This window comes from Pseudophryne corroboree, chromosome 3, assembly GCF_028390025.1.
Source record: "Pseudophryne corroboree isolate aPseCor3 chromosome 3, aPseCor3.hap2, whole genome shotgun sequence".
Lineage (NCBI taxonomy): Eukaryota > Metazoa > Chordata > Amphibia > Anura > Myobatrachidae > Pseudophryne > Pseudophryne corroboree.
In genome coordinates this window covers 473376871-473401187 of record NC_086446.1, presented here as the reverse complement: position 1 = coordinate 473401187, position 24317 = coordinate 473376871, and the positions used below count along the sequence as shown (strand labels likewise).

The 24317-nt window shown below is 39.9% G+C and overlaps 1 protein-coding gene across 1 annotated transcript in view; it reads left to right on the top strand.

Moving 5' to 3' along the window:
- The window catches only part of LOC135056068 (myosin-3), a 74771-nt gene that overhangs the window by 17014 nt on the left and 33440 nt on the right, over positions 1-24317 (top strand). Inside the window, exons 9-24 of the mRNA XM_063960787.1 lie at positions 368-466; positions 1236-1339; positions 1625-1763; positions 4649-4767; positions 4851-5000; positions 8742-8912; positions 9878-10187; positions 14839-14906; positions 15746-15833; positions 15919-16036; positions 18542-18665; positions 19650-19786; positions 21662-21917; positions 22321-22563; positions 22800-22976; positions 23317-23462. Of these exons, the coding sequence (XP_063816857.1) occupies positions 368-466; positions 1236-1339; positions 1625-1763; positions 4649-4767; positions 4851-5000; positions 8742-8912; positions 9878-10187; positions 14839-14906; positions 15746-15833; positions 15919-16036; positions 18542-18665; positions 19650-19786; positions 21662-21917; positions 22321-22563; positions 22800-22976; positions 23317-23462 (2449 nt within the window). The remainder of the gene's footprint in view (positions 1-367; positions 467-1235; positions 1340-1624; positions 1764-4648; positions 4768-4850; positions 5001-8741; positions 8913-9877; positions 10188-14838; positions 14907-15745; positions 15834-15918; positions 16037-18541; positions 18666-19649; positions 19787-21661; positions 21918-22320; positions 22564-22799; positions 22977-23316; positions 23463-24317) is intronic.

Genomic DNA, 24317 nt, shown 5'->3' with positions numbered 1-24317 from the left:
CACAACATTAGCCACACCTCCTCAACTTCTCACGATAGGCCCTTGATCATTTTTAGCCCCAGGCCCATGTGGACCTTAATCCAGCCCTAGATAGGGATTATAAAATGGATTTATTACAAACACTGTTTAAAATGCGGTAAAACAAAATGCTAAATTGAAATTCTATTCTCAGTGGAAACATTGTATACACCCATACAGTATTAGGAACTATTATAGAAACACAAATGTTAATATTAATATGATTTTCTGGCTTGAGATCAGACATTTGACCTTTTTCCCCATCACATATTAAAAAGTTATTACTTAAATAATAAATAATTCATTAACTATAATAGTAGGTCTTCACTGTCTTCTTATGTTATTACAGATCTGCTGGAGAAGTCTAGAGTCACTTTCCAACTCAAAGCAGAAAGAAGTTACCACATCTTCTACCAGATCATGTCAAACAAGAAGCCAGAGTTAATTGGTAAGTGGTCAGCGGCATAGTTAGGCTAAGGGGGAACCTAACAACATGCATGTTGCGTAATGCAGGTATCAATCATTTTAAAGGCAGAACCAGCCAGGTTTTGGCTTTTAAGTTACTGCTGCTTTAAAAAATGGGCACTTGCCGAAAACGCAACAATGTCAATATCTCACATTCTATTACATTACCCACATAGGGGTCTATTCAATTGATGTCGGATCCTTTTAGACGGAAAGTATCCGATATTTCAGTATTCAATTTGTGGCCAAATCCGACAGATTTTGGCCGTTCCCGACAATGCCAATCTGACTTTTACATTTTTTTAAAATAACCCCTGGATGTATTACAGGGGTTCTGACAGATATCGGAGATAATATCTGTGGTTCCTCTGTTTCCATTGTAATAGCAGCTGCCACATGTTTATATGGGGGCTACTATTTTGTGAGATATGGTATACCAAGCAGCTTGGCCCTGATGATTAATAAATGGGCCCCTATATCTATGAGAATATATAATTGCTTATTAGAAAGTTACAAATAGAAAAATTCCCTTTGCCTCCCATGTTTTTTTCTTATTTGGCCATAATACTTAATTGAAACTTACCTTTAGCACAATATGGAATAGTGGTTTCTACCAATTCCTTATATATAGAAGGGTACATATTTATTTAATTGGAAACAGAAGCATTTTATGCCATAAAATGTCACTGAGATCCAGGATAAGCTCAAAACGATGGATCAGCTTATTTAAAATCATCCTTGTTTATTTTCAGATATGTTGTTGATAACAACGAATCCATATGATTTTCCATACATCAGTCAGGGTGAGATCTCAGTGGCCAGCATCGACGACACAGAAGAATTAATGGCCACAGATGTAAGTTGGTCATGGCAATTACTTTCACTGCATCAAATGTGGCCTATAGGTTGTCAGCTGGCAAGCAAGGCACAGTGACCTCTTTGTAAATAAATATCCAGTCTTGTTTTATTACTGATTGTTGTAACTTTTAATGCATTGTAAACTATGCAAGAGCTATATACATTCATGATTATAGTAATAAAAATAATAACAATAATAATATATTACGTGTAAGAAAAGGGCTGCATTCACATAATAACACTAGAAGGGGTTATATATAAAAGCTCATGTATTTAATTGCAGAGTGCCATTGATATCCTGGGCTTTACTCCTGAGGAGAAGATTGGGATTTACAAGCTAACTGGAGCAGTAATGCATTACGGAGTTATGAAATTCAAGCAAAGGCCACGAGAAGAACAAGCTGAGCCAGATGGCACTGAGGGTGAGTCTAATATGGTGGCCGATTGGGAGCGATATAGTGTCTATCTATCTATCTATCTATCTATCTATCTATCTATCTATCTATCTATCTATCTAACGGATAGGAAACAGGCAGTTGTAGTAAATGGAGTGCAATCTATGGAAGGAAATGTTACCAGTTGAGTAACCCAGGGATCTGTACTTGGACCAGTTCTCTTCAATATCTTTCTGGGTGACATTGCAAATGGTATTGAAGGGAAAGTATGCCTTTTTGCCGATAATACAAAGATATGCAATAGGGTAGACACAACGGGAGGGGTAAAACAAATGACTGATGATCTAGATAGACTTTAGAAATGGTCAAGAACATGGCAACTACAGTTTAATGCTAAAACATACAAAATCATGCACTTGAGTCACAAAAACTCAAAGGATAAATTTAGTATCAAGGGTACTGTAATGAAAACTACTGAGGAGGAAAGGAATTTAGGAGTTACTATTTCAAGTGACTTAAAGGTAGCAAAACAATGCAACAAAGCAATGAGGAAGGCAAGTCAGATGCTTTGCTGCATAGGGAGAGGAATCAGCAGCAGAAAGAAAGAAGTAATAATGCCACTATATAGGTCATTAGTACGGCCTCATCTAGAATACTGTGTCCAGTTCTGCAGACCATATCTCCAGAAGGATATAAATACATTAGATAAAGTGTACAAAGAATGGCAACTAAAATGGTGCATGCCCTACATCACAATACTTACCCAGAAAGACTAAAATATCTTAACATGTATAGTTTGGAGCAGATAAGGGAAAGGGGGCCATGATAGAGACTTTCAAATATACCAAGGGTTTTAACAAAGTACAGGAGGAAAATATTCTTCAAAAGGAGAGAAGTATTAGAACTTAAGGTCATACACCGAAAATGGAGGGAGACAGGTTCAGGGGAAATTTTAAAATTACTTCACAGAAAGGGTAGTGGACAAATGGAATAGCCTCCTATCAGAGGTGGTAGAGCTAAGACAGAAGAGCAATTTAAACATGATTGGGATAGGCATATGAATATGCTTAAGAAAAACTAAGGCTCAAAAAGGTTGAGATTACCTAAAGGATAAAAAAAAGGGGCTGACTAGATGGGCCAAGTGGATCTTATCTGCCTTCAAATTTTATGTTTCTATCTATCTATCTTTGGTCATTGAGTACATATCTCTAGAAAAAGACATACATTATATATCGTGCAAACAGCATGGTCTGTCTCACAAAGTTTACCGTGAAAGATTAAAGGACCTCAGTGTGAACAACATGGAGCAGGGAAGTGGAATATGATAGCAGCTTTCAATAAAACAGAGTACGGAAGGAAAGCTTGCTACAGAGCTTGCTACTTTCTAAGAAGCTGTTCTATTATTTATTTCCAGCACTCAAAGGAGGGGACACCCAGAGAGCTTAATCATATTTAAAAAAAGAAAAAAAAATACATACTGTATGTGTGAAACATACTGTACTGTAAACGTGTGTAGTAGCATTCTACAGATGGAGGCACGCTCACTGAGCATGACTGCAACGCAGGCAAGGGCAAGCGGCGTGCCTACGCCTCAGAACGCCGCCATGCATACAGAGACGCTCCCATTGAAAGTGAATGGGGCCTGTGAACGACTACAATGCCCGCACGTCCCATTCGTTCCCGGCGGTCCGCCTCGCCGGGCGTGCCTAGTCGCAGACGGAGCAATGATTAGCGTGGCTCCATCTGTATATGCAATTCATTTTGTATTATATTTGCTTACACTAATACTGTTGTGTGCAATAATATGATTTGTATTATTTATTAGCAGTGGCTGACTGTCTGCTGCATGTCTCCATCTTCCCTCTCCATTAAGTTTGCTGATATGAATTAGAAAAGTAGCAGCGGATGAATTGCTTTCCTGTACTTCTGATCCTTGTGCACTGAGGGAAATATAAAATATCTGCCGCACTAATATGTGAAATTAAGCAGCTCCATTAAATTATGTTACAGTTAGACAAAGTTGTATAAATAGACTGCTATGTATGTAAATTATGAGTGCAATACCATTTTTATTAAAAAAACAATAATGTTTATAGCCTTTTTGAGAAAAAGTGTGATTCCGAAGTTGTGCAGTCATAAAGCAGTTACAAATCTAAACCAAATGTTATGAAAGTACCATAGAGATCAGGACATGAAAACAATGGGGTCAATTCAATTAGGCGTGAATAAGACAATCCCATGCGTAAGTGCAGCTATGTGCCACATTTACAGTACCACCAGATTTGTGGATTTTTGTCTGCAGCATCATAGGCTGCATGCAAAGATCTACAAATCTGCGGTAAGTTAGCTCCACGGGGGTGGAGTTGAGGTTTTGGGCGAGTTCATCTGCCGTTGCTAAAATGACTCCATTAGCCGAAGTATCTCCTTCTGTAGTTGTTGTAACAGTGACGTGCGGTGGGGTGAGGCAGGTGAGGCAGAGCCTTTTCTGTCATACGAACGTTTGTGCCAGAGTTTTGACTGTGTAAAGTAAATGAAAAATACAAAGAATATGTTAGAAAAATCTCCTTCGCATTATTTTAATCATTTTTATAGCCAAAACTTTGGAGTAAAAAGTCTATGGCAGGGGAGGCAGTGCCTCGCCTCCTTATCTTTTCCAGGAGTTTATACTGCTGCACCTGTGTATAATGCCTAGATGTACGCTTTGGCTCATATATTGCATGGAAATCTGGCTCTGGTGCTAGCCAGTGCCTCCTGAGCCATTTACCTCACCGCACGTCCCTGTGTTGTAGGCAGTGCAGATTGGAAGTACTGTAGATTGGGAAGCATTAGGGAGTATAGAATCACTCTGTCCGGAGGTTTATACACTACGGAACCATCCAGTGTCTTACCCACTAGTATTGTCTGTGTTACAGTGGCTGATAAAACAGCGTACCTGACTGGACTGAATTCTGCAGACTTGCTGAAAGCTCTCTGCAGTCCCAGGGTGAAAGTGGGGAATGAATATGTCACAAAAGGGCAAACTGTAGAACAGGTACGTAACATTGTAGAACATGAGTTTCATCATTAGTTACCTGCAGTTATCCAGTGCTTACATCAAACAATTTCTTCCATCAGGTTCACCATAACGTCAATGCCCTCAGTAAGTCTGTGTATGAGAAGCTATTCTTGTGGATGGTAACTCGCATAAACCAGCAGCTGGATACCAAGCTGCCCAGGCAGCATTTCATCGGTGTCCTTGATATAGCCGGCTTCGAGATATTTGAGGTTGGTGTCAAAACTAGCTAAATTGCTAAAAGAAATTACTGTAGCTATCTTTACAACGACATAATAATCTGACCTCATTTACTAACCTTATATTTCATTGGAACATTTTGCAATGAACCTGAGCAATCAGCTTTCTTTTTTCTCTAGTGTAAGTTGGAAATGAGAGCAAGCATATGATTGGTTGTTGTGGTTAAGCCCAAATTAATACTTCTTGTCTTATTTAGTCTTCAGTCAATACAATAAAACAGATGATACCCTCCAAGATCAATGGGAGTCCAAACAGTTAATGTAGCATATTAATAAATCTGAACTATAGACAATTCCACTCCAGAAAGAGTCTTTGATAATGCTGGAGGTTAAAGTTCCTCAGTTCAGTTTAAGTGGAGCATTAAAAGGAGATTAGAACTTTACCCACTCGTGTAAGCCTGCTGATGGGTAATGCCAGTTAACGCCAAGCGTAATGAAGCAGTTACAGAAGGACTGTTAAGTAACTACTTCATTACACTGGAGACATAGAGTCACAGATCTGGTTAGGAGAGACTAGGTAAAACACACGCTGACTAATAGTAAGAGCTACACCTAGCAGCAGCCAGTGCCCTGATGACAGCTCCCCCCCCCCAGGGGTAATGGGGCAATTAGCAGTGTTCCCGGGACGATACACTGTATCACTGAGCTCTGCCACCGCCCAGGTGGGCACCATGCTGCTGCGGCTGCAGAGGAACTTCTGTGAGTCTGGGATCGGGGAGGAAGAGAAGGAGTGAGGGGGGGGGGGGTGGTGATCTCACCTGTTGGGCGGACGGCTGGACACCTACCTTGGGCTCCTCATCAGCTGTCAGGCCATGTGCCACTGCTGGAGGTGGGAAGGGGGGGAGGAGGGTGACGACGGCCGCCCTCCGTGCCCATTCTGCTGCGATCCCCCCGGGGTCTCTCTGTTGCTCACATCCCAGCCTCAGCCGCCGTAGTAGGCTGCCTCCCGGTAGCCATATTAACACTCAGCAGCCGATGCACAGCTCTCAGTCATCCGAGGCCGCTGGGACCCTGGGAGTTGTAGTTCCCGACACCGCCGACTGCTCCCTGGGGACCGTGAGGGGGAGCAGCGGCCGCAGACTACATCTCCCAGGGTGCACTGCGGGGGGAAGTGGGGGGCCCACCTCCCCCTGCATGGGGATAAACTGCGGAGGGTGCACATCACCGTGACATCATGGCAGTGATGTGGGGAGACTACAACTCCTGCCATGCCTTGCGCGGCCAGGAAGTAACATGGTGGTTGCTGGTGCTGGTCCAGAGTGAGAGTCTGTAGTGTGCAGTGTGCGGGGACAATGAAGCTGGTGAGAGGCTGATGCCATACAGTATACTGTTATGAGGGATAAGTCCCCAGTGCACACACTGTGTATGTGATGTTATATAGGGGAAGGGGCTGTATAATAATCTCCCAACACACACACTGTGTATGTGATATTTACCAAACATTGTCTTTGTACCTAAATTATGTACACATAACATATTATTAACACACTAGGTCATTCATCGTACCCTGCGTCCGCTCTTCACGCCGTCACAAGGGCGTGACCATCGCACACCCTTTGACCGTAAAATATATAACCACTAACAACATTATGCTTAAAGGATTACTCCATATAATACAAATATTGCCCGCCCGAAGGACGTGCAGGGGTTAAGAGGGCGTAGCCCCTTGCGACGGTGTGACGAGCGCCTGTAGGGTGCAATGAATCACCTAGTATTAAATAACTTTATATTTTTTCACTTCATTATATGTATCCACTTTTCTTTAACAATTCAGAGTTGTTTGATAGGGAGCAGCATGTTCTAAGGAGACTATCAAAAGTGATCATATTATTATTTATTGGTAATATATAACTTATACATTTATACTCATATTTTTGTGCCTGATTATATTATTTGTGGTTTAGTCTTCAGTCTGCTTGTCTGAAATGCTTTTTTTTTGGATAATATTTTTTTTGACTCTGGAAATTAACAACACCTGAGCCTTATATGTAATTTTTCTGCATGCAATGAACAGGCTTAAAGAAAGGGTCCCACTATACTGTAACTAGAATTACACTGTAACATATCATTTCTCACAAATATTATAGCAGTGTCTTCTGATGTTGAGGACAGCCACCATTTGTGAGATTCTCCCTTCTCCCACATCCTAATAGGTCAGTTTTCATGTCAGAGAAGATCTGAAATTCCATTGAACTCATACTGTCTCTTGTGGATGATTGACCACCATTTTGCATCCTATATAATAAAAGGCTAATGCTGCTCCTTACCTCTATGGAGGGAATTCAAATGTTTTGCTCACCGATGGCCACTAGATAGCGCTCGATGAAGCAATTCAAGTGTTGCTCCGTTCGGGCACGCACAGTCGCCAGCGCTGCCATTACTGTTAAGAATACACAGAGGTGTGGGCATTGATTGAATTTCTTCTGCAAGAACAATTGTCCATTGGGGTATGTCACAAATTGCGGGAGAACCAAATAGGTGACCTCTGCCAAATTGCTAGTTAGAGGGGTGGTGAAGGAGAAGTTCTATTATAATCACTGATTACCTATAAATAGAAGCCAATACATTGATAAGCAGAACCAAATAATAAAACAAATGGGAGCGCTGCTGTTTCCAAAGGCGATTAACCTAAAATTCCTTCTATTAATATACTCAATTAGCGGCAATTCTCATATTCAAGAGAAGAATTTATAATAAAGTTTTAATACACAATAAAATCATTACAATCTAAAAGACACCATATACAATACAAAATATCGATTTATCTTAAAATCGAAACCACATTGTTCACTCAATCAGCTTGTAATCAACAGAGTATTCATTCTACAAACTTCAATCTGGTTATTAATTGATGAAGTATAGAATGGCTCAGTTAATTTGTTTATCTATGCTTTATAGCCAAACCTCCATATGGCTATTCAATAATGAGGCAGCAAATGGTTCAGTTCAAATATTTGTCAATAGCCTATAGCATAAAGTTTCTCCAATATGATTTGTCCTTTTGGACTTATTATAGTTCTTATTAATATACAGTTTTCTGTGAGTCACTACTTTGCCGTGATTGATATCAACCTTACAGTTCTCAATGCCACGGTAGTTCTCGCAACCATGTGATTCAGTCACAGTTCTCAACACCAATATTGGAACATATTGGGATCCCCCACCGTTTTTCCTCTCTCTTATACCCCTTTTCCATTACGATGTGGGTCGCAGCCGGGAGCCTGACACGGGTGCTACCCGGCTGCGACCCGCATCGATGACCCCTTTCCCATCAGCAGTCACCATCCCGGCATATTGCCGGGTTGGTGACGCTGCTAGTGATGCGGTGCGCCGCCCTTCCATATAGTGTAAACGGGAGCCGCGTCGCATCGACCAGTCTTCTGATTACACTACAACCTTATGCGGATCATTCCCGTGTCCTACCCAGAAAAATGTGCCGCCCCCCCCCCCGTGCATTCACCCGTGTTTTTCTTGAGCTAGTGGAAAAGGGGTATTACCCACTCGCTGTTTGGGTCTGCACTGGCAGCAGTGGTGGAGAATGGGGCTCTGATCCACGTGGCGGCTTGTTTGGGCGGTAAGCGGTGCACTTTTTGACTGGTTCTCTGTTACGCATTTCTCTGCCTGCAAGCTGCTTTCAGCGGCTTCCTCAGACACATTGATAAGCAGCATTTATATTCTCACACTGATAAAAGGTAAATATTTTACTGATTGTAGATCAACAGCTTGGAACAACTTTGCATCAATTTCACCAATGAGAAACTGCAACAGTTCTTCAACCATCACATGTTTGTGCTTGAGCAAGAGGAGTATAAGAAGGAAGGAATTGAGTGGACATTCATTGACTTCGGCATGGACCTGGCTGCCTGCATTGAGCTTATTGAGAAGGTATGTATAATGCTATTTTGCATAACAAGTTTTTTTCATGTAATGTCACCATTGTTGTGAGCCAAGAATTTCACTTAATTTTGTTAATTGGTACCACTACCAATGGTACTGTTAGAAAATATGATTTCAGCATTGTTTGCAGGTGGTTAGCAGAAGGCAATCGGTTAGCTTTAGAAGAAAATGGCTATAAAGAAATATTCTGTCCAGACCTAAACAGGACCTGACTTTTGGCCTGTACTATGCTCCGGTTCTACCATTCGGGGCTCATAGTGTGGCTATAGATGGCCTTTTTCAAAGCAGGTTATCAGACCAGCTACGTCTGCAATCTGTGCTATAGAAATAGACCCAGTATTGTATTAAAAGAAAATGTTAACTAAAAATAACCCCAATATATTATTTAATGGCACGTTGTAGTGTCTAATGTAATATTTAAACTTTTACAAATTGCATATATATATATATATATATATATATATATATATATAGTATATATATATATATATATATATATACACACACACACATACATATATATATATATATATACATAAAGGAATCTTGAAATTATATTTTAATTTTTTTAATTACACACTACTTCTTTCTTGTGTTGTGCCATTGGGCAGGGCCATACGGTGGGCGGTGCAGCTAGTGCAGACGCATAAGATGCAGTGCCCTGGGGGAGGCACCCTTGCTGTCGCTGCATCTGGCTAGCAGGGTGCCATTTAGAATTTAAATTACACTATATTATTATAATCTTTCAAGCCTATAGATTTGTGAAATCTTTCAAATCGGCTCCAATGATTAAGAAACATGGTTTTGTCAGGATGGAGAATCCATTAATTTCTTTACTCTGAGCTCATATGACAAAAACACTAAATTCTTTACTTAGGTGTGTTAAATATTTATTGTCAAATGTGCTTTTTGGGGGGTGTAGACTCTTTTAAATTACACAAATCTCTTTGTAGCCAATGGGCATCTTCTCCATCCTTGAAGAGGAGTGCATGTTCCCCAAGGCAACTGACATCTCTTTCAAGAACAAGCTGTATGACCAACATCTTGGAAAGTCCGGCAACTTCATGAAACCCAAGCCTGTCAAAGGCAAACCTGAGGCCCATTTCTCTCTGGTCCACTATGCTGGCACAGTGGATTATAACATCAGTGGCTGGCTTGAGAAAAACAAGGACCCATTGAATGAAACTGTGGTGGGGCTTTACCAGAAGTCCTCCATGAAAATCCTGGCCAATCTCTATGCCACATACTCTGGGACAGATGGAGGTAGGATATCTCTGTAACTTATATGGTTACCCCATAAGGCAAATTTTGGTGCACTACTATAAGGTAGTATTCTACTGTATGAACTACATTAGTGTTGATCTCTGTTATCTTGTGCGTAAATGTGTTGCCCTTTAACTCTTGACAATGTATATTATTTTGCAACATAACTACAGTTTTTATAAGACTAACATGACACTGATATATGATTTACACTTGAAACTACTTGCAGAAAGCTGAAAAAACCCTACACACTGTTGCTGCCATTTGATAGCTAAGTTGTAAAAACAGTTTCTTATATAGCGCAGCATATTCCGTTGCGATTTACAATAAGAACAACAGTAATAGAGCAAAACTGGGTAAAAACAGACAGACATAGAGGTAGGCAGGCCCTGCTTGCAAGCTTATAATCTATAGGGAAATAGGCATTGATACACAAGGATAGATGCTACCTATTGCATAATGGTCCACCAGATTGCTAGGTTCTTAATGGGTTGTATGATATGATCACCCAGCAATTTTGGCAAAGGGTCAAGAGGGTGTGAGAGTAAAGAAAGACAAAATATGTGAGCTTATGTGGACTGAACAGAGAGGATGTGATTAGACAGGGAAGCATTGAAGGGTTATGCGGGTGAGTCTGGAATTTGATAGGCTTATCTGAAGAGGTGAGTTTTCAGGAAACGTTTAAAGGTTTGGAGACTAGCGGTGAGTCTTATTGTGAGTGGGAGGGCATTCCACAGAGTGAGTGAAGTCCGGATGAAGTCCTGTAATTTTGAGTGGGAACAAGTAATAACTGTGGAAGAGAGACGCAGATCTTGTGCAGAGCGAAGAGGTCGGTTAGGAAGATATCTTGAGATGGGACCCGGATTGAAAGTCGACAGTAACTATGTCGACAATGTCTAGGTCGACCACTATTGGTCGACAGTAACTAGGTCGACAGGGTGTCTAGGTCGACAGGGTCTTTAGGTCGACATGTTCTAGGTCGACATGAGTTTTTCACAATTTTTTTCTTTTTTTGAAACTTTTCATACTTAACGATCCACGTGGACTACGATTGGAACGGTAATCTGTGCCGAGCGAAGTGGTAGCGGAGCGAAGGCACCATGCCCGAAGCATGGCGAGCGAAGCGAGCCATGCAAGGGGACGCGGTGCACTAATTGGGGTTCCCGGTCACTCTACAAAGAAAACGACACCAAAATAACATTTAAAACTCATGTCGACCTTTTGACCTGTCGACCTAGAACATGTCGACCTAGACACCCTGTTGACCTAGTTACTGTCGACCAATAGTGGTCGACCTAGGCATTGTCGACCTAGTTACTGTCGACTTTCAATACCACACCCCTTGAGATGAGTGAAGAGATGTATGTTGGTGCAGTTTGGTTAATACGGTAGAATACCGGTAACCAATGGAGGGCACGACAGAGCAGATCTGCAGATGATGAACGTCTAGTGAGGAAGATTAGCCTTGCAGCTGCATTCAAAATGGATTGTAGTGATGAAAGCCTATTTTGGGAAGACCAGTCAGGAGACTATTACAATAATCAATCCGGGAGAAAATGAGAGCATGGATCAGAGTTTTTGCTGTGTCTCGTGTAAGATATGATAGTATTTTGGATATGTTTGTTATATGTATGTAACATGATTTTGAGACAGATTGAATGTGGGGAACAAAGGACAGTTCAGAGTCAAGAATGACACCTAGGCAGCGAGCTTGTTGGGTAGGGATGAGCGCTGAGTTATCAACAGTGATAGAGATATCACGTTGGGAACTACTATTGGCTGGTGGAAATATAATTAATTCTGTTTTGGAAATATTAAGTTTGAGGTGGCGAGATGTCATCCAAGATGAAATGACAGAAAGGCATTCAGTGACACGGCCCATTACAGATGGTGACAAATCTGGGGAGGATAGGTGTAGATTTGAGTATCATCTGCATACAGATGATACTGAAATCCGAAAGAGCTGATAGTTTGCCAAGAGATGTGGTATAGATAGAGAAAAGCAGAGGACCTAAGACTGAGCCTTGCGGTACTCCAACTGAGAGAGGTAGCAAATCAGAGAAATGAACAAAATTAGCAATATCTGTAACCATGGAAAGCACGGAAACATTTAGTGCAGTCCAAAGTTTATTTACTTTGGGTCTATGGGGGTTATTCAGAAATAGACGCAGATCTTGCTTCCCTCAGCAAGATCTGCGTCCATCAACTCACAGGCCACCCAGCACAGGGCAAGGCTGCACAGCATGTGTGGCACCACCCCGAGATGTGTCCGTCATTTAATTGTGGATGCATTGATTTTAGGTTGACCCTTGCCTACGCACCCTAACTGCACAGACAGGTGATCCAGTGGCACTTTTTTTTTGTCGGAGGGCTGCGTGTGATGATATGCCCCGGTTTCCCTACCATGCCCCCGCAATGCCGTGTCACCACCCACCCAATACCCTACACTGTCAAGCACCTTGCGGGCCCATAATACTTCTAGAGAGATTACTGCCTCTTCTTAGTGTTGTCCATTTTATGCCCTACAGTAGTGCCCTGGTTCATTTTATGCACCACAGAAGTGCCTAGTTCACAATATGCCACATAGTGCCCTCATTTCATATTATTTTCCATTGTCACCCAGTTCACATTTGCCACACTTTAGTGCTCATAGTTAACATTTTCTCCAGTTGATGTTATGGCATATGGTGTCCCAGTATATATTATGCCACATTGCTGTTCCCCCTATTCATACTATGACATATTGTATTGCCACTAATTAACATTAGTCAACAGAATTATGTCATACAGTGCCCCACATTATGCCACATTGTAGTGCCCACAGTTCACATTATGCCACATTGTAATTTCCCCAGTTTAAATTATGCCATTGTGCTACAGTTCATGTTATGCCACAGTGCCCTGCTTCATTATTATTTTGCCACATTGTAGTGCCCCCAGTTTATATTTTTTCACAATGTAGTGCCCCCAATTCATACCATGACACATTGTAGTTCTTCTAGTTGACATTATATGCAATGCCCCAGTTCATATTATGCCACACAATACCCCCATATCACATTATGGGGTCTATTTACTAAGCCGAGAAAAGTGATAAAGTGGATGGAGATAAAGTACCAGCCAATCAGCTCCTAAGTGACATGTCTCAGGCTAGGTTCGAGAAATTACAATTAGGAGCTGACTGGATGGTACTTTATCTCCATCTACTTTACCTCCATCCAAGGCTTAGTAAATAGACTTCTATGTCACCCAGTGTCCTCACTTCATATTATGTCACATTGACTGAAGAAAATGTTTTTTAACTTATATGTTTATTTGCTTGGGCTTTTGTTCACCTTTATTATTTGTACTTTTGGGGGTATATTAACTAAAAGTCGATTTGGGTCAATTCTGATCGATTTTTTTTTGTCAGTGTTTGGTCGACTTTTGATTGATTTTGTATTTCAAGGTTTAAATCACACACTTAACCGACAGATGATCTTTAACATTCTTTTTTTTTTTTTTTTTTTTAAAGGTCAAAAATCATCTGTTAGTAAATGTGAGATTTAAGGGTATATTTACTAAAAATCTATCTGGGTCGATTTAAAAAAAAATTATTATTATTATTATTATTATTATGTTTACGATGTTTGGTCAATTTTGTATTTCAGGGTATAAATCCCACATTTACTAACAGATGATTTTTTTATTTTTTTTTATAAATGATGTCAAAAATCATCTGTTAGTAAATGTGTGACTTAGACCCTGACACACAAATCGATCAAAAATCGATCAAAATCGACCCAAATCGACTTTTAGTAAATATTTTATACAATTCGCTGTGTTGTCTGTTAAAGTAATAGCATGAATGTTATCTAATGCATACCCATTAGCGGTTCTATAATGGGTGCAATGTGTGCGGCGCACCGCGCACATTGCACCCACATTTTAGTACTCACCTCTCCGGAGTCCAGCATCGGACGCTGCAGCCGCCTCGTCCAGCACAAAATCAACTCCAAAATGGCCGCCGCGCATCTGCACTTTAAATTTTGTCTCTGGAACATGGGGGCGCCATGTTTCCGGAGACCTGCGCATGCGCAGTAGGCTTTGGCGCAGTGTCGGAGCCTACAGCGCCATGGAGAGGAGGGGGCTCACCCAGAGTCTGCACACGGGCCCCCTCCTCTCTTAAGACGCCCCTGTGCATACCCAATAAAATTGTAATGTAAATCCCTAACAGTTGTTACATTTGATCCTTGAGTGCCCTTTACATGGAAAATCCTATTTGATAGAATGTTAATGACAGTAGCTGTTTTGCACAGAGCATGGCTATTTAGTTATTTTTTCCCCCCAAATACCTCTTACTTGCTAAATTAAGATGTCACTAAAGGCCCTTATTTAATGCTTTTTATGGGTTTAGATAGATGATGTACATGTAGGGTGTAGTGCCTGATAAATTGCTTCCAGAAAGTAATGGATGCTGCACAGAGTGAGCTCACACCCTTACTGTACTTTTCTTATTGTTCAACTTTTTCTGCTTGATACGTACCAGATATAACACTAATTGGTAATTTCAGTTTAAACCGAAAAATTTAAAAATAACTTTCAAATGTGTTTGTTCTATAGGTTGTATCCTTTTCCAACACATCATTAAACACTGGTCTTTGTCTTTCAGCTGAAACCACGAAAAAGCAAACAAAGAAGAAGGGGTCTTCATTTCAGACAGTGTCTGCACTTTTCAGAGTAAGATGTTTTTTGGCTCTGTTGTCTGACCACTGTATTGATATAGTATATGGGTTTGACCATGGCGGATGATTGCTTTTATTGCATAGCATACACTACTTCCTGGTTGTAAGCCTTAAATGGCCTACAGCATAGAAAAGTACCCTCACGATAAATAACGAGATAAAGTAACAATGAAGCAGACATATAAGGCACTTTCTGATGTACTATTTTTTATTACATGAATAACTGATTAAAATATAAAGGATAACCAGGATATTGGTCCCTAATTGGCATCCCGTCATCCGGTATACTGTCACCATCCCATTGTACAGTATATAAGAAGTCACATTGGGGAAGCCAATTTATGGATACAGTCATGCTATCTCTCTCAAGTCCTCAATCTAAAATCTGATGCTCATGGGAAGATATTTCAGGATCCATAATGACCAACAGCAGTTTAAAGTTTTTGTTAAATTGTTATTAAAATGGTTATGCACTCCCTTGCAGTAAATGTAAATGATGGTACGGTTGTTAACTTCTGAGATAAGCTGGAAGGGGTAGGAGTGTCATTCTGCATTATCTTGGGGTATTCTACAATTGTATGTGAGACATTTATATTAATAACAATTGTGTATGTACAGTAAATGAATATATTAATTATAAATACCGTATTGTACTATTGGACCTTATGTTTAACCTTTGAGTGACCTTCCCAATGCCATTAAAACCACCATGTTGTCTAGGGCCTCATGGGATCTGAATATGGCTCTCAGTAAGAGCATTATTTTTTGCACAATGTCGCAAGATCTCTAATTATCATGCAGGGATTAATTATTGAGCAAATGTATCCTTAACAGGAGAACCTCAACAAACTGATGTCCAACCTGAGGTCCACTCACCCCCATTTTGTGAGGTGCATCATTCCCAATGAGACAAAGACCCCAGGTAACCTGACTGTGTGCTTATAGTTTTAAGAGCATTTCTAAAATGCATCATGTGTGATGAGTGAGTGTGATTGTCTGGTTGTCAGGTGATATGGATCATCATCTCGTACTGCATCAGCTGAGGTGTAACGGAGTACTGGAGGGAATCAGGATCTGCAGAAAGGGATTTCCAAACAGAATCTTGTATGGGGACTTCAAACAAAGGTAACTTATAGTATATCATGTCAAAAGAGTAAATAATGTCTCATATTTCCTATACTGAATTCAACCCATTGATAAGATGCTAATCAAAGATTATCAAACTCGTAACTGTATCATTGAGGTATAGGATCCATGACACTCCTCTGAATAGAGGTACAGTATTTTGTGATGTTTACAGCCTTTATAAGATAGAGAGGAGTCCCGGATACATGCAGAGGGAACTACAAAGAGAGACATTTCTCATGGGCATAGGGAACCAGGATGTTCTAATTCCTTAATAGGACTGTCAATGTCATTCCCTATACTGCTTTGGATTTCTGTAAAATATGCTCAAGCAATGGAATTAATTATCCAGTATGGGGTTTTTTTTCAATAAAAAGTCAGTTAATAGTTAATTAAATGTGTTTTGCACTTTCCAATATGTAGGACACATTTTGTGGTTCTACACCCACTTTATCAGATAGGAAACATACTTGTAATGTGGGTTCTGGCAGATAAAGCCTGCATGCAGTGTAGAACAGGTTTTTGTATGGAGAAGAGAAAATATGTGTCTGCTGCATTCAATAGGTGTTCACAAAACTCTTCTAATGAATTGTCAACCTTTGTTATTGGAAAAATAAGCAATTACTAAGGTGCATATTTATCACAATCCGCATCTCAGGTGATAAATTTGTAGCTGATTAGCTGGTACTTTATCTCCATCCAAGGCTTAGTAAATAGACCCCTTAATCCAGTGGTTTCCAAACTTTTTTGAATCACGGCACCCTAGAATATCAGAATTTTTTTCACGGCACCCCTAGGCCAAAAATTTCTTATTGAGAAATTTAGAAAGAAATATTACATTAAGTAGATCGCGTATATATGTCATCCTTAGGGTCAGTTGTGTGGTGAGGGACAAGATTTGCTTCTGTTTGGCAACATATTTTCTGACTGGCAGCCACCAGTACTAGTTTTGCCTATTATATTGACCATGAATAATTTGAATTGGTCCTGGACCACCAACCCAGGGAACCCCTGCAAGTGTCCCGAGGCACCCCAGGGAGCCACGGCACACAGTTTTGGAACCTCTGCCTTAATCACTCCACTGGTAAATTATTTATCTTGCATGACTGAGCACATTTGCGCTTCTATTTAAGCCTTCAGCATTTTTATAGGTGAAGTATTCATACCTTCACCAGTGGTTTTCTACCTACAGAAGACTTTAAGATTTGTACATGCCCAACAGCCAGCTCTGCTCTGTTTATTGGGTTCCACTGTATCCACAGAGCAGGTCTGTGATGAAGTTTTTGGTTTCCTATAAAGTCCCCTAGACATTCCACAAGTTTTTCAATGTCATTAGTTCCATTTCCTAGTGAATTAATAAGCTGCACTCTTCTGAATATTGGTTCCGCGCCCCCCTACCCTCCCAAAATGTTTTAAAAAAATAATGAAAAGGATTTCTCTATCTTTATTAATAGCATTCACAAATATATAAGTAAATATGTCCATATAACTCTAGGATTCAATCTGTTTGATCTTCTTTTTTTTTTTTTTTTTTTTGCTACAGTGTATGTAGCCGAGCATACTGTACTGTGATTTTGTGTGATGAAGCCAATTATCTGCTATAAATGGCTGAAAGTGGCTCCACTGCTAGGAAGTCTTCTGTGGATTAGATATTGGAGAAGGAAGACGAAGTAGTGTCCTGACCTGATTAATCTGTTGGCAATAACCCAAATAATATTGAACAATAATATATATTCACTACAGAAAATGCTATAGTCAAAATATGAACAAATATTTATTGATAGATCATTACATTAAAAACTCTGTATGAGTTCCATTTATGAGCACATAAAACACAGATTACCTATAGAATATTATATGTATAAAATTGAAGCCATAGGAATAAAATAGTGCAATTATCGCTAATAAATGAAGGGTAATGGGGCACCTGTATTACATATGAGCTCCAGAGCGGAGTGCATCTCTCCAAATTGTTCATATTACCTAGTCTGATACAAGGAAAAGTTCTTTCTTAAATGGTATGAAGTAGCATGGTGGAGATACTCGGAACAGTAGTAGCCTTATCACTGCAGCCTGTGCAGACCCGTCCAGGAGTAGGAGTCATATAGTATACCGGAGTGTTACAAATGTTGGCTGGCAAATAAATGATTTAACACCACATGCAATGAAGGTTAGCAGAAGGAGATGCAAGTGTGGATCAAACACACTTACTTACACAATATCCATTGTGGTGGATAAAAGTATGTAATAAGAGAGTTCCTCAGATTTCCAATATTTAAAAAAGCCTAACACATTAACCTGATAAAATCAGATTTGTCAGAGGCTCTTTGTATTAGAGAATATATTTCTTCCACAGTCACAACTTTATCTAATGTGTTGTCAGTTGAGATCAGCTATATTTGTAATATTGTTCAGAAGCTATGTACATATTAGGTTTTGTTGTCCTTGAATTAATCTTGCTATGCAGTTGATATGCAGTTATAAACTCAGCCTTTCATTGTTCAGATATCGTATCCTGAATGCCAGCGCTATTCCTGAGGGACAGTTCATAGACAGTAAGAAAGCCTGTGAGAAACTCCTGGGCTCCATCGACATTGATCACACCCAATATAAATTCGGACACACTAAGGTAAACCAACAATACAACAATCCCAGTGGATGAGATTCATCCTGTAATCTATGTGTAAAATACTGCACAGGGCTATACTGACACCCACTGGTCACTACATCCCACCTCAAGGCACGTTTCATAATCCGATTTTACTATTTCTCCAGAAAGTTCATTGCCTTACATGTTAAACAGAAAATATATGGTGGTGGACACTAAGCATTTACCCAGACTGCCAATGTGGCATCTTCCGAATGTTTATAGGAAAGAACATTTACAGGCATTTTCTGACCAATGTAATAATGGCCTAATTCAGCATGGAATGCTGCTGCAGCAACGTTCACATGCTGATGCCTTGTGCTATGTGCGCGCGCGCGCACACACACAGTGAGATGCGACGCCTGTGTGAATGCCTCTGCCTGATTGACAGGCAGAGGCGTTCACGTGCAGAAGGGGGCATTGCGGCGGCGTTTTAGGGGCAGTGTTGCAGCGTTGGGGGTGGCGCGGTCCGTACAACGCAGGCATGACTGGACCAAAACATGCCGGGTAGCTGTCTGCCTTCGCAGCTAGGCTGCATAGGCAAAAGGCAACAGTAAACATGTGAAAGCATCGCCGTCGTGCGATGCTTTCACATGTTTGTGAGGGGGCATGACCCGGCATGCGGGGGAGGACTTGCTCTGTGCTGGGCATCCCCCCGCATTTCAGTGTAATGGGTTGCAGATGTGCAATTTTTTGCACATCTACAACCCATGCTGAATTAGGCCCTGAATGCACATGCCAACACACAAAAGTCACACATGTAATGAGGACACTTCTGATGTCCCTTCACTCCCAAGCCATAGATGAGGCTAAAACCAACAGGAAGGAAATGTAAAAGTAATTAAGGAACTGTGTTATAGTGGTCGGAGACTGCACTTGGAAATGCAATTTTATAATAACTCTTTGTACAGGGGTATATTGTCCATGTGTTCTTTGTTGTGAGGTTTCAGAATTTGGCTTTTCTAGGTGTTTTTCAAAGCTGGTCTTTTGGGAACTCTGGAGGAGATGCGAGATGAACGCCTGACCCTGATTATCACCCGCACACAGGCTGTATGTAGGGGCTTCTTGATGAGAGTGGAATTCAAGAAAATGATGGACCGGAGGTGATGATAATACTTAATCATGGAGAGTTTTCTTTAACTATGAAAATATCATTAGAATGTGTGCTTTAAAAGGTTTGACTAGGATCCATATATCTTGACTTATTTTTCTATAAATGATTTTATTAATGATTGCTTATATTTGGTAATGCAATAGCATCATTATCAAGTAGAATATGCTGGATTAATCATACACAAGGGATACTTTAAGATTATTATGGATTCGAATTCAAAATCACATTAGTAGACCATAAAACTGCATTCCAGGATAGCTATTCCTATTAATCCCCAAATTAGGAAATACCAAACATTTAGAAGATACATCAAATGCTACAACATAATAATTTCATCAAATGCTCACAGCAGTACATGGTATTTCGGGAAATGAATGTGCTGCTTTTGCAATTACCTATCCAATTTTGTGATAGTTCTATGTGAGGGCATTATAACAAGTGAGAGAGACAGTTCGATGATGTTAGGAGGGGGCATTGTAACAAGTGACAATTCGATGATGTTAGGAGGGGGCATTGTAACAAGTGACAGTGACAGTTCGATGATGTTAGAAGGGGGCATTGTAACAAGTGACAGGGACAGTACGATGATGTTAGAGGGGGCTTTGTATAAAGTGACAGGGACAGTTCAATGATGTTAGGAGAGTTATTTAGCATAATGAACAGGATCGCCGCAACAGAACAAATTAATGATGCAAGGCTCCGTTTCACTGATGTACTTATTAGATTGACAATAATATGTCAAAATCACAATGTTGACAGTTAAAATGTCGACATACGACATATCGTCATTCTCAGAATGTTGACAAGTGAAAGACCTAAATTGTCTGGATGTAAACATTACAGTCAGGCTGGGGTGGGAGGGTTAGAGATAGGCACTAGGGCGAGTATAGGGTTAAGCTACGGGGCGTGGCAGGTTGGGGTATGGCATTGATTGAAAGATTTGTTTTAGGGGTAGGGATTAGGGTTAGGGAGACCTTACTTACACTACTTCTAGAGCATCAGATGACTCTGCCAGAACTGATGGTCACATGATTGCCAGGACCCAGAAGCCGCAGCTGTCAGCAAGTATATGACTGCTGGGTTACCAGGGACAATATGTCAACATTCTATTATGTAAACATTTCATCACTGTCTTCATGAATGTTGATCAGTATTATGAATGTCAACATATCATAACCAAACCCATCTTTGTACGAAAAAGGAGGGTTATAATATCCAATTTATTAGGATTTCAATGTGCAATTCCAGGAAGGTTAAAAGCTTTGATTAAAAATTGATGCTTACATACATACAGTACATGGGTGGGTCCAGCCACTGGACCTGTGCAATGAAATGGGTGTATCTCTATCCATATATATTAAGAAGCTACAGTTGGATAATGACAGCACACATTGTCAGGCCATGGTTGTTTGTTGTCCAATGTCAATATTGTTTGATGTTATTGGGGCTGGTAGCAAATGGATGATGACTTCAGTCAAACAGTGTGTGTGGTTATTGAGTACCATTGGGGTTGAGAATCACTTTGAGATTATGCATTGCTTTGCAGCATCTTATATCTAAAATACTATCTCTGTCAGAGTTGCAGCATTTACATTATGGACACTTTTACAGCTCAGGTTAACAGTAGATCAATTATTAAGTCTTGGTTTTTACTTGACACAGGTCAGAATAATAGGCCAAGAACAGTTACTAAAACTAGAATGATAACAATCACCTTGACAGGTCTTTCTGTAGCAAAGTTAAGTTAATTAATGTGTTTGTTTATGGATCTTATTGTATTTTAGTACAAATTCCACATCCAGCTGAAGTTTGGATTTTCCTCTAATATAAATCCTGTATTGAAATTTAAATGTGTTCCTTTAAGGGAGGCAATTTTCAGCATACAGTACAACATCCGCGCATTCATGAACGTCAAACACTGGCCATGGATGAAGCTGTACTTTAAGATTAAGCCTTTGCTTAGAAGCGCGGAAACAGAAAAGGAGATGGCTGCTATGAAAGAAGAATTTGCCAAAACCAAGGAAAATCTGGCAAAGTCAGAGGCAAAGAGGAAGGAGCTGGAAGAAAAGATGGTAAAGCTTCTACAGGAGAAGAATGATCTACATCTACAAGTTCAGTCTGTAAGTATTAGGAAATGCCCACAGTGCCCTCTGTGTGAGGTAGCCAGTACTAATCTTTTATAATAATATATAACAATGAAAAGAATATAGGAACAAGGGTGCAGGTGCACCATACACCAGTAAAATTATAACAACCATAATATAATATTCAAGGCTCTTGGCATATATTGGCAAGTATATGAGCCTGCCCACCTACTTCACGGTGGCCTCGTCGGATAGGTCCCTAACACTATAGGGGTTCGCCTCTGGGTCGCAGTGAGAAGAAGGTGTTTAAATCCTTTTGTGTCATTCTTGTGATTTATTTTTAATGTGAATTCTTTAAACATGACCTATACAGATATAAAAAACTAAATTAAACAAATTAATATTTTTTCATTTAGATTGTGTTATTCTTCATTGACAGGAAACAGAGAACTTAGCAGATGCAGAGGAAAGATGTGATCAATTGATCAAAAGTAAGATACAGCTGGAGGCTAAGATCAAGGAGTTAAGTGAGAGGCTGGAGGATGAGGAAGAGTCAAATGCTGAGCTGACCGCCAAGAAGAGGAAACTGGAGGATGAGTGTTCAGAGCTCAAGAAGGACATTGATGACCTTGAGTTGACATTGGCTAAGGTTGAGAAGGAGAGACATGCCACAGAAAACAAGGTACACTAAATATAAAGGTTAATGCAACTGTTCCACTACAGATCCCAAAGGTGGAACAATTAGTTTATTTATGAAATGATCATGTATATGTTAGTGAAACCAGAATAATTTATTGCTCATTTGTTGCAAAAACATATTAATTTCAAAATTTTCCAGATAAATGTTATAGTGAGCTGATTATACCCTGATTGTATGACCAAATATGCATTTTTATTTAATTTGTATGCTGCAATTAGGTTAAAAACCTCACTGAAGAAATGGCTGGTCTGGATGAAATCATTGTCAAGCTGACCAAAGAGAAGAAAGCTCTTCAAGAGGCTCATCAACAGACACTGGATGACCTCCAGGCTGAGGAGGACAAAGTCAATACCTTGACCAAACTGAAAATCAAGCTGGAACAGCAAATAGATGATGTGAGACTTTTAGCCACCTGCTTTAATATGGTTTATAAAGTTTTTAAGAGAGAGTTTATTATAATCTGATTGTGATCTGTAGTCATATGATGGTCATACTGGGTTAAAGTGGATTTGTGATAGAGATAAATTAATGTAGTTATCTCATTGGCTACTGATGTTATCTCATTGGCTTTCTGTTTACTGGTATGCCATTTAGCTTAAAGAAGAAACTTATTGTTATTAAGTAGTTTTACTTGAGCTTGTCAAAATAATCTTAATTGGTCTCTTTCAGATCTAGAACTTCGGCAATCAGTGAGGAACAATAATTAATCCCACATTTTTTTATTTTATTTCTCAGCTACAAGGCTCACTGGAGCAAGAGAAAAAACTGCGTATTGATAATGAGAGGGCGAAGAGGAAACTTGAGGGGGACCTGAAGCTTGCACAGGACTCCATCATGGATTTAGAGAATGACAAACAGCAGCTGGATGAGAGAATTAAAAAGTATAAAGTTTATTACACTAGCTGACAAAGTAGTTTTGGGTGATGGCTCAAAATAGATAATAAACTCATGATTTGGTCTTAACCACTTTGCTGGCTAATAGTTTTCTCAAAAAACAAATTGTCAGTTTTTTTTATGACTGAATTAGGTTAGGAACACCTGAAACATATCTAACATGATTTTATTTTATTTATTTTTGTAAAAGAATGTTTTTTTTACAATTAAAAAAAAAATATATATTGGATAATCATCAATGACAGAAATATCTGTCCATTGATGATCGGACCACCGCGACCATTGTGACCATGGGGAACCTACATTTTCCCCAATGGCTGCTTCTCTGTGCAGCCGCTGGGGGAGAAGCAAGGTAAGGTGGACTTCTATTACATTTCCCTAGTGGCTGCTAATATCTGCAGTGATCAGCAACACAGCAGGCATAGAGGGGAGGGAACCAGGAAGCAGAGGGAACGTGAGGTTCCCCTGATAGTGGCAGCTGCAGGAAGATTGTCTTCCAGCAGCCACACAGTGGGCTTTCTGACTGTTCGCATCAGATGCGAGGAAGTCACAGAAAGCCCAGCCTTGTATGGTCGTATCTGATGCATTCACAGCCTAACACTGTTTTGGCACAAAAAAATTATTTGCATGCCTTTGTCTTTGTTTGAGTGGAAAATTATTATGTATTGGTGGGAATAGTTACATCACAGTAGAAACTTGTAATGTTTCTTGGTAACAAGTTATTGTAAGTGCAAGTATGATTTTTTTTTATTGTATTTGATTATCTTGTATAATTAATTCCAAGTGCATCTTTGATCACTGAAAGAACATTTTAGCTTTTATTAGTGATGTTAGCCTATCAC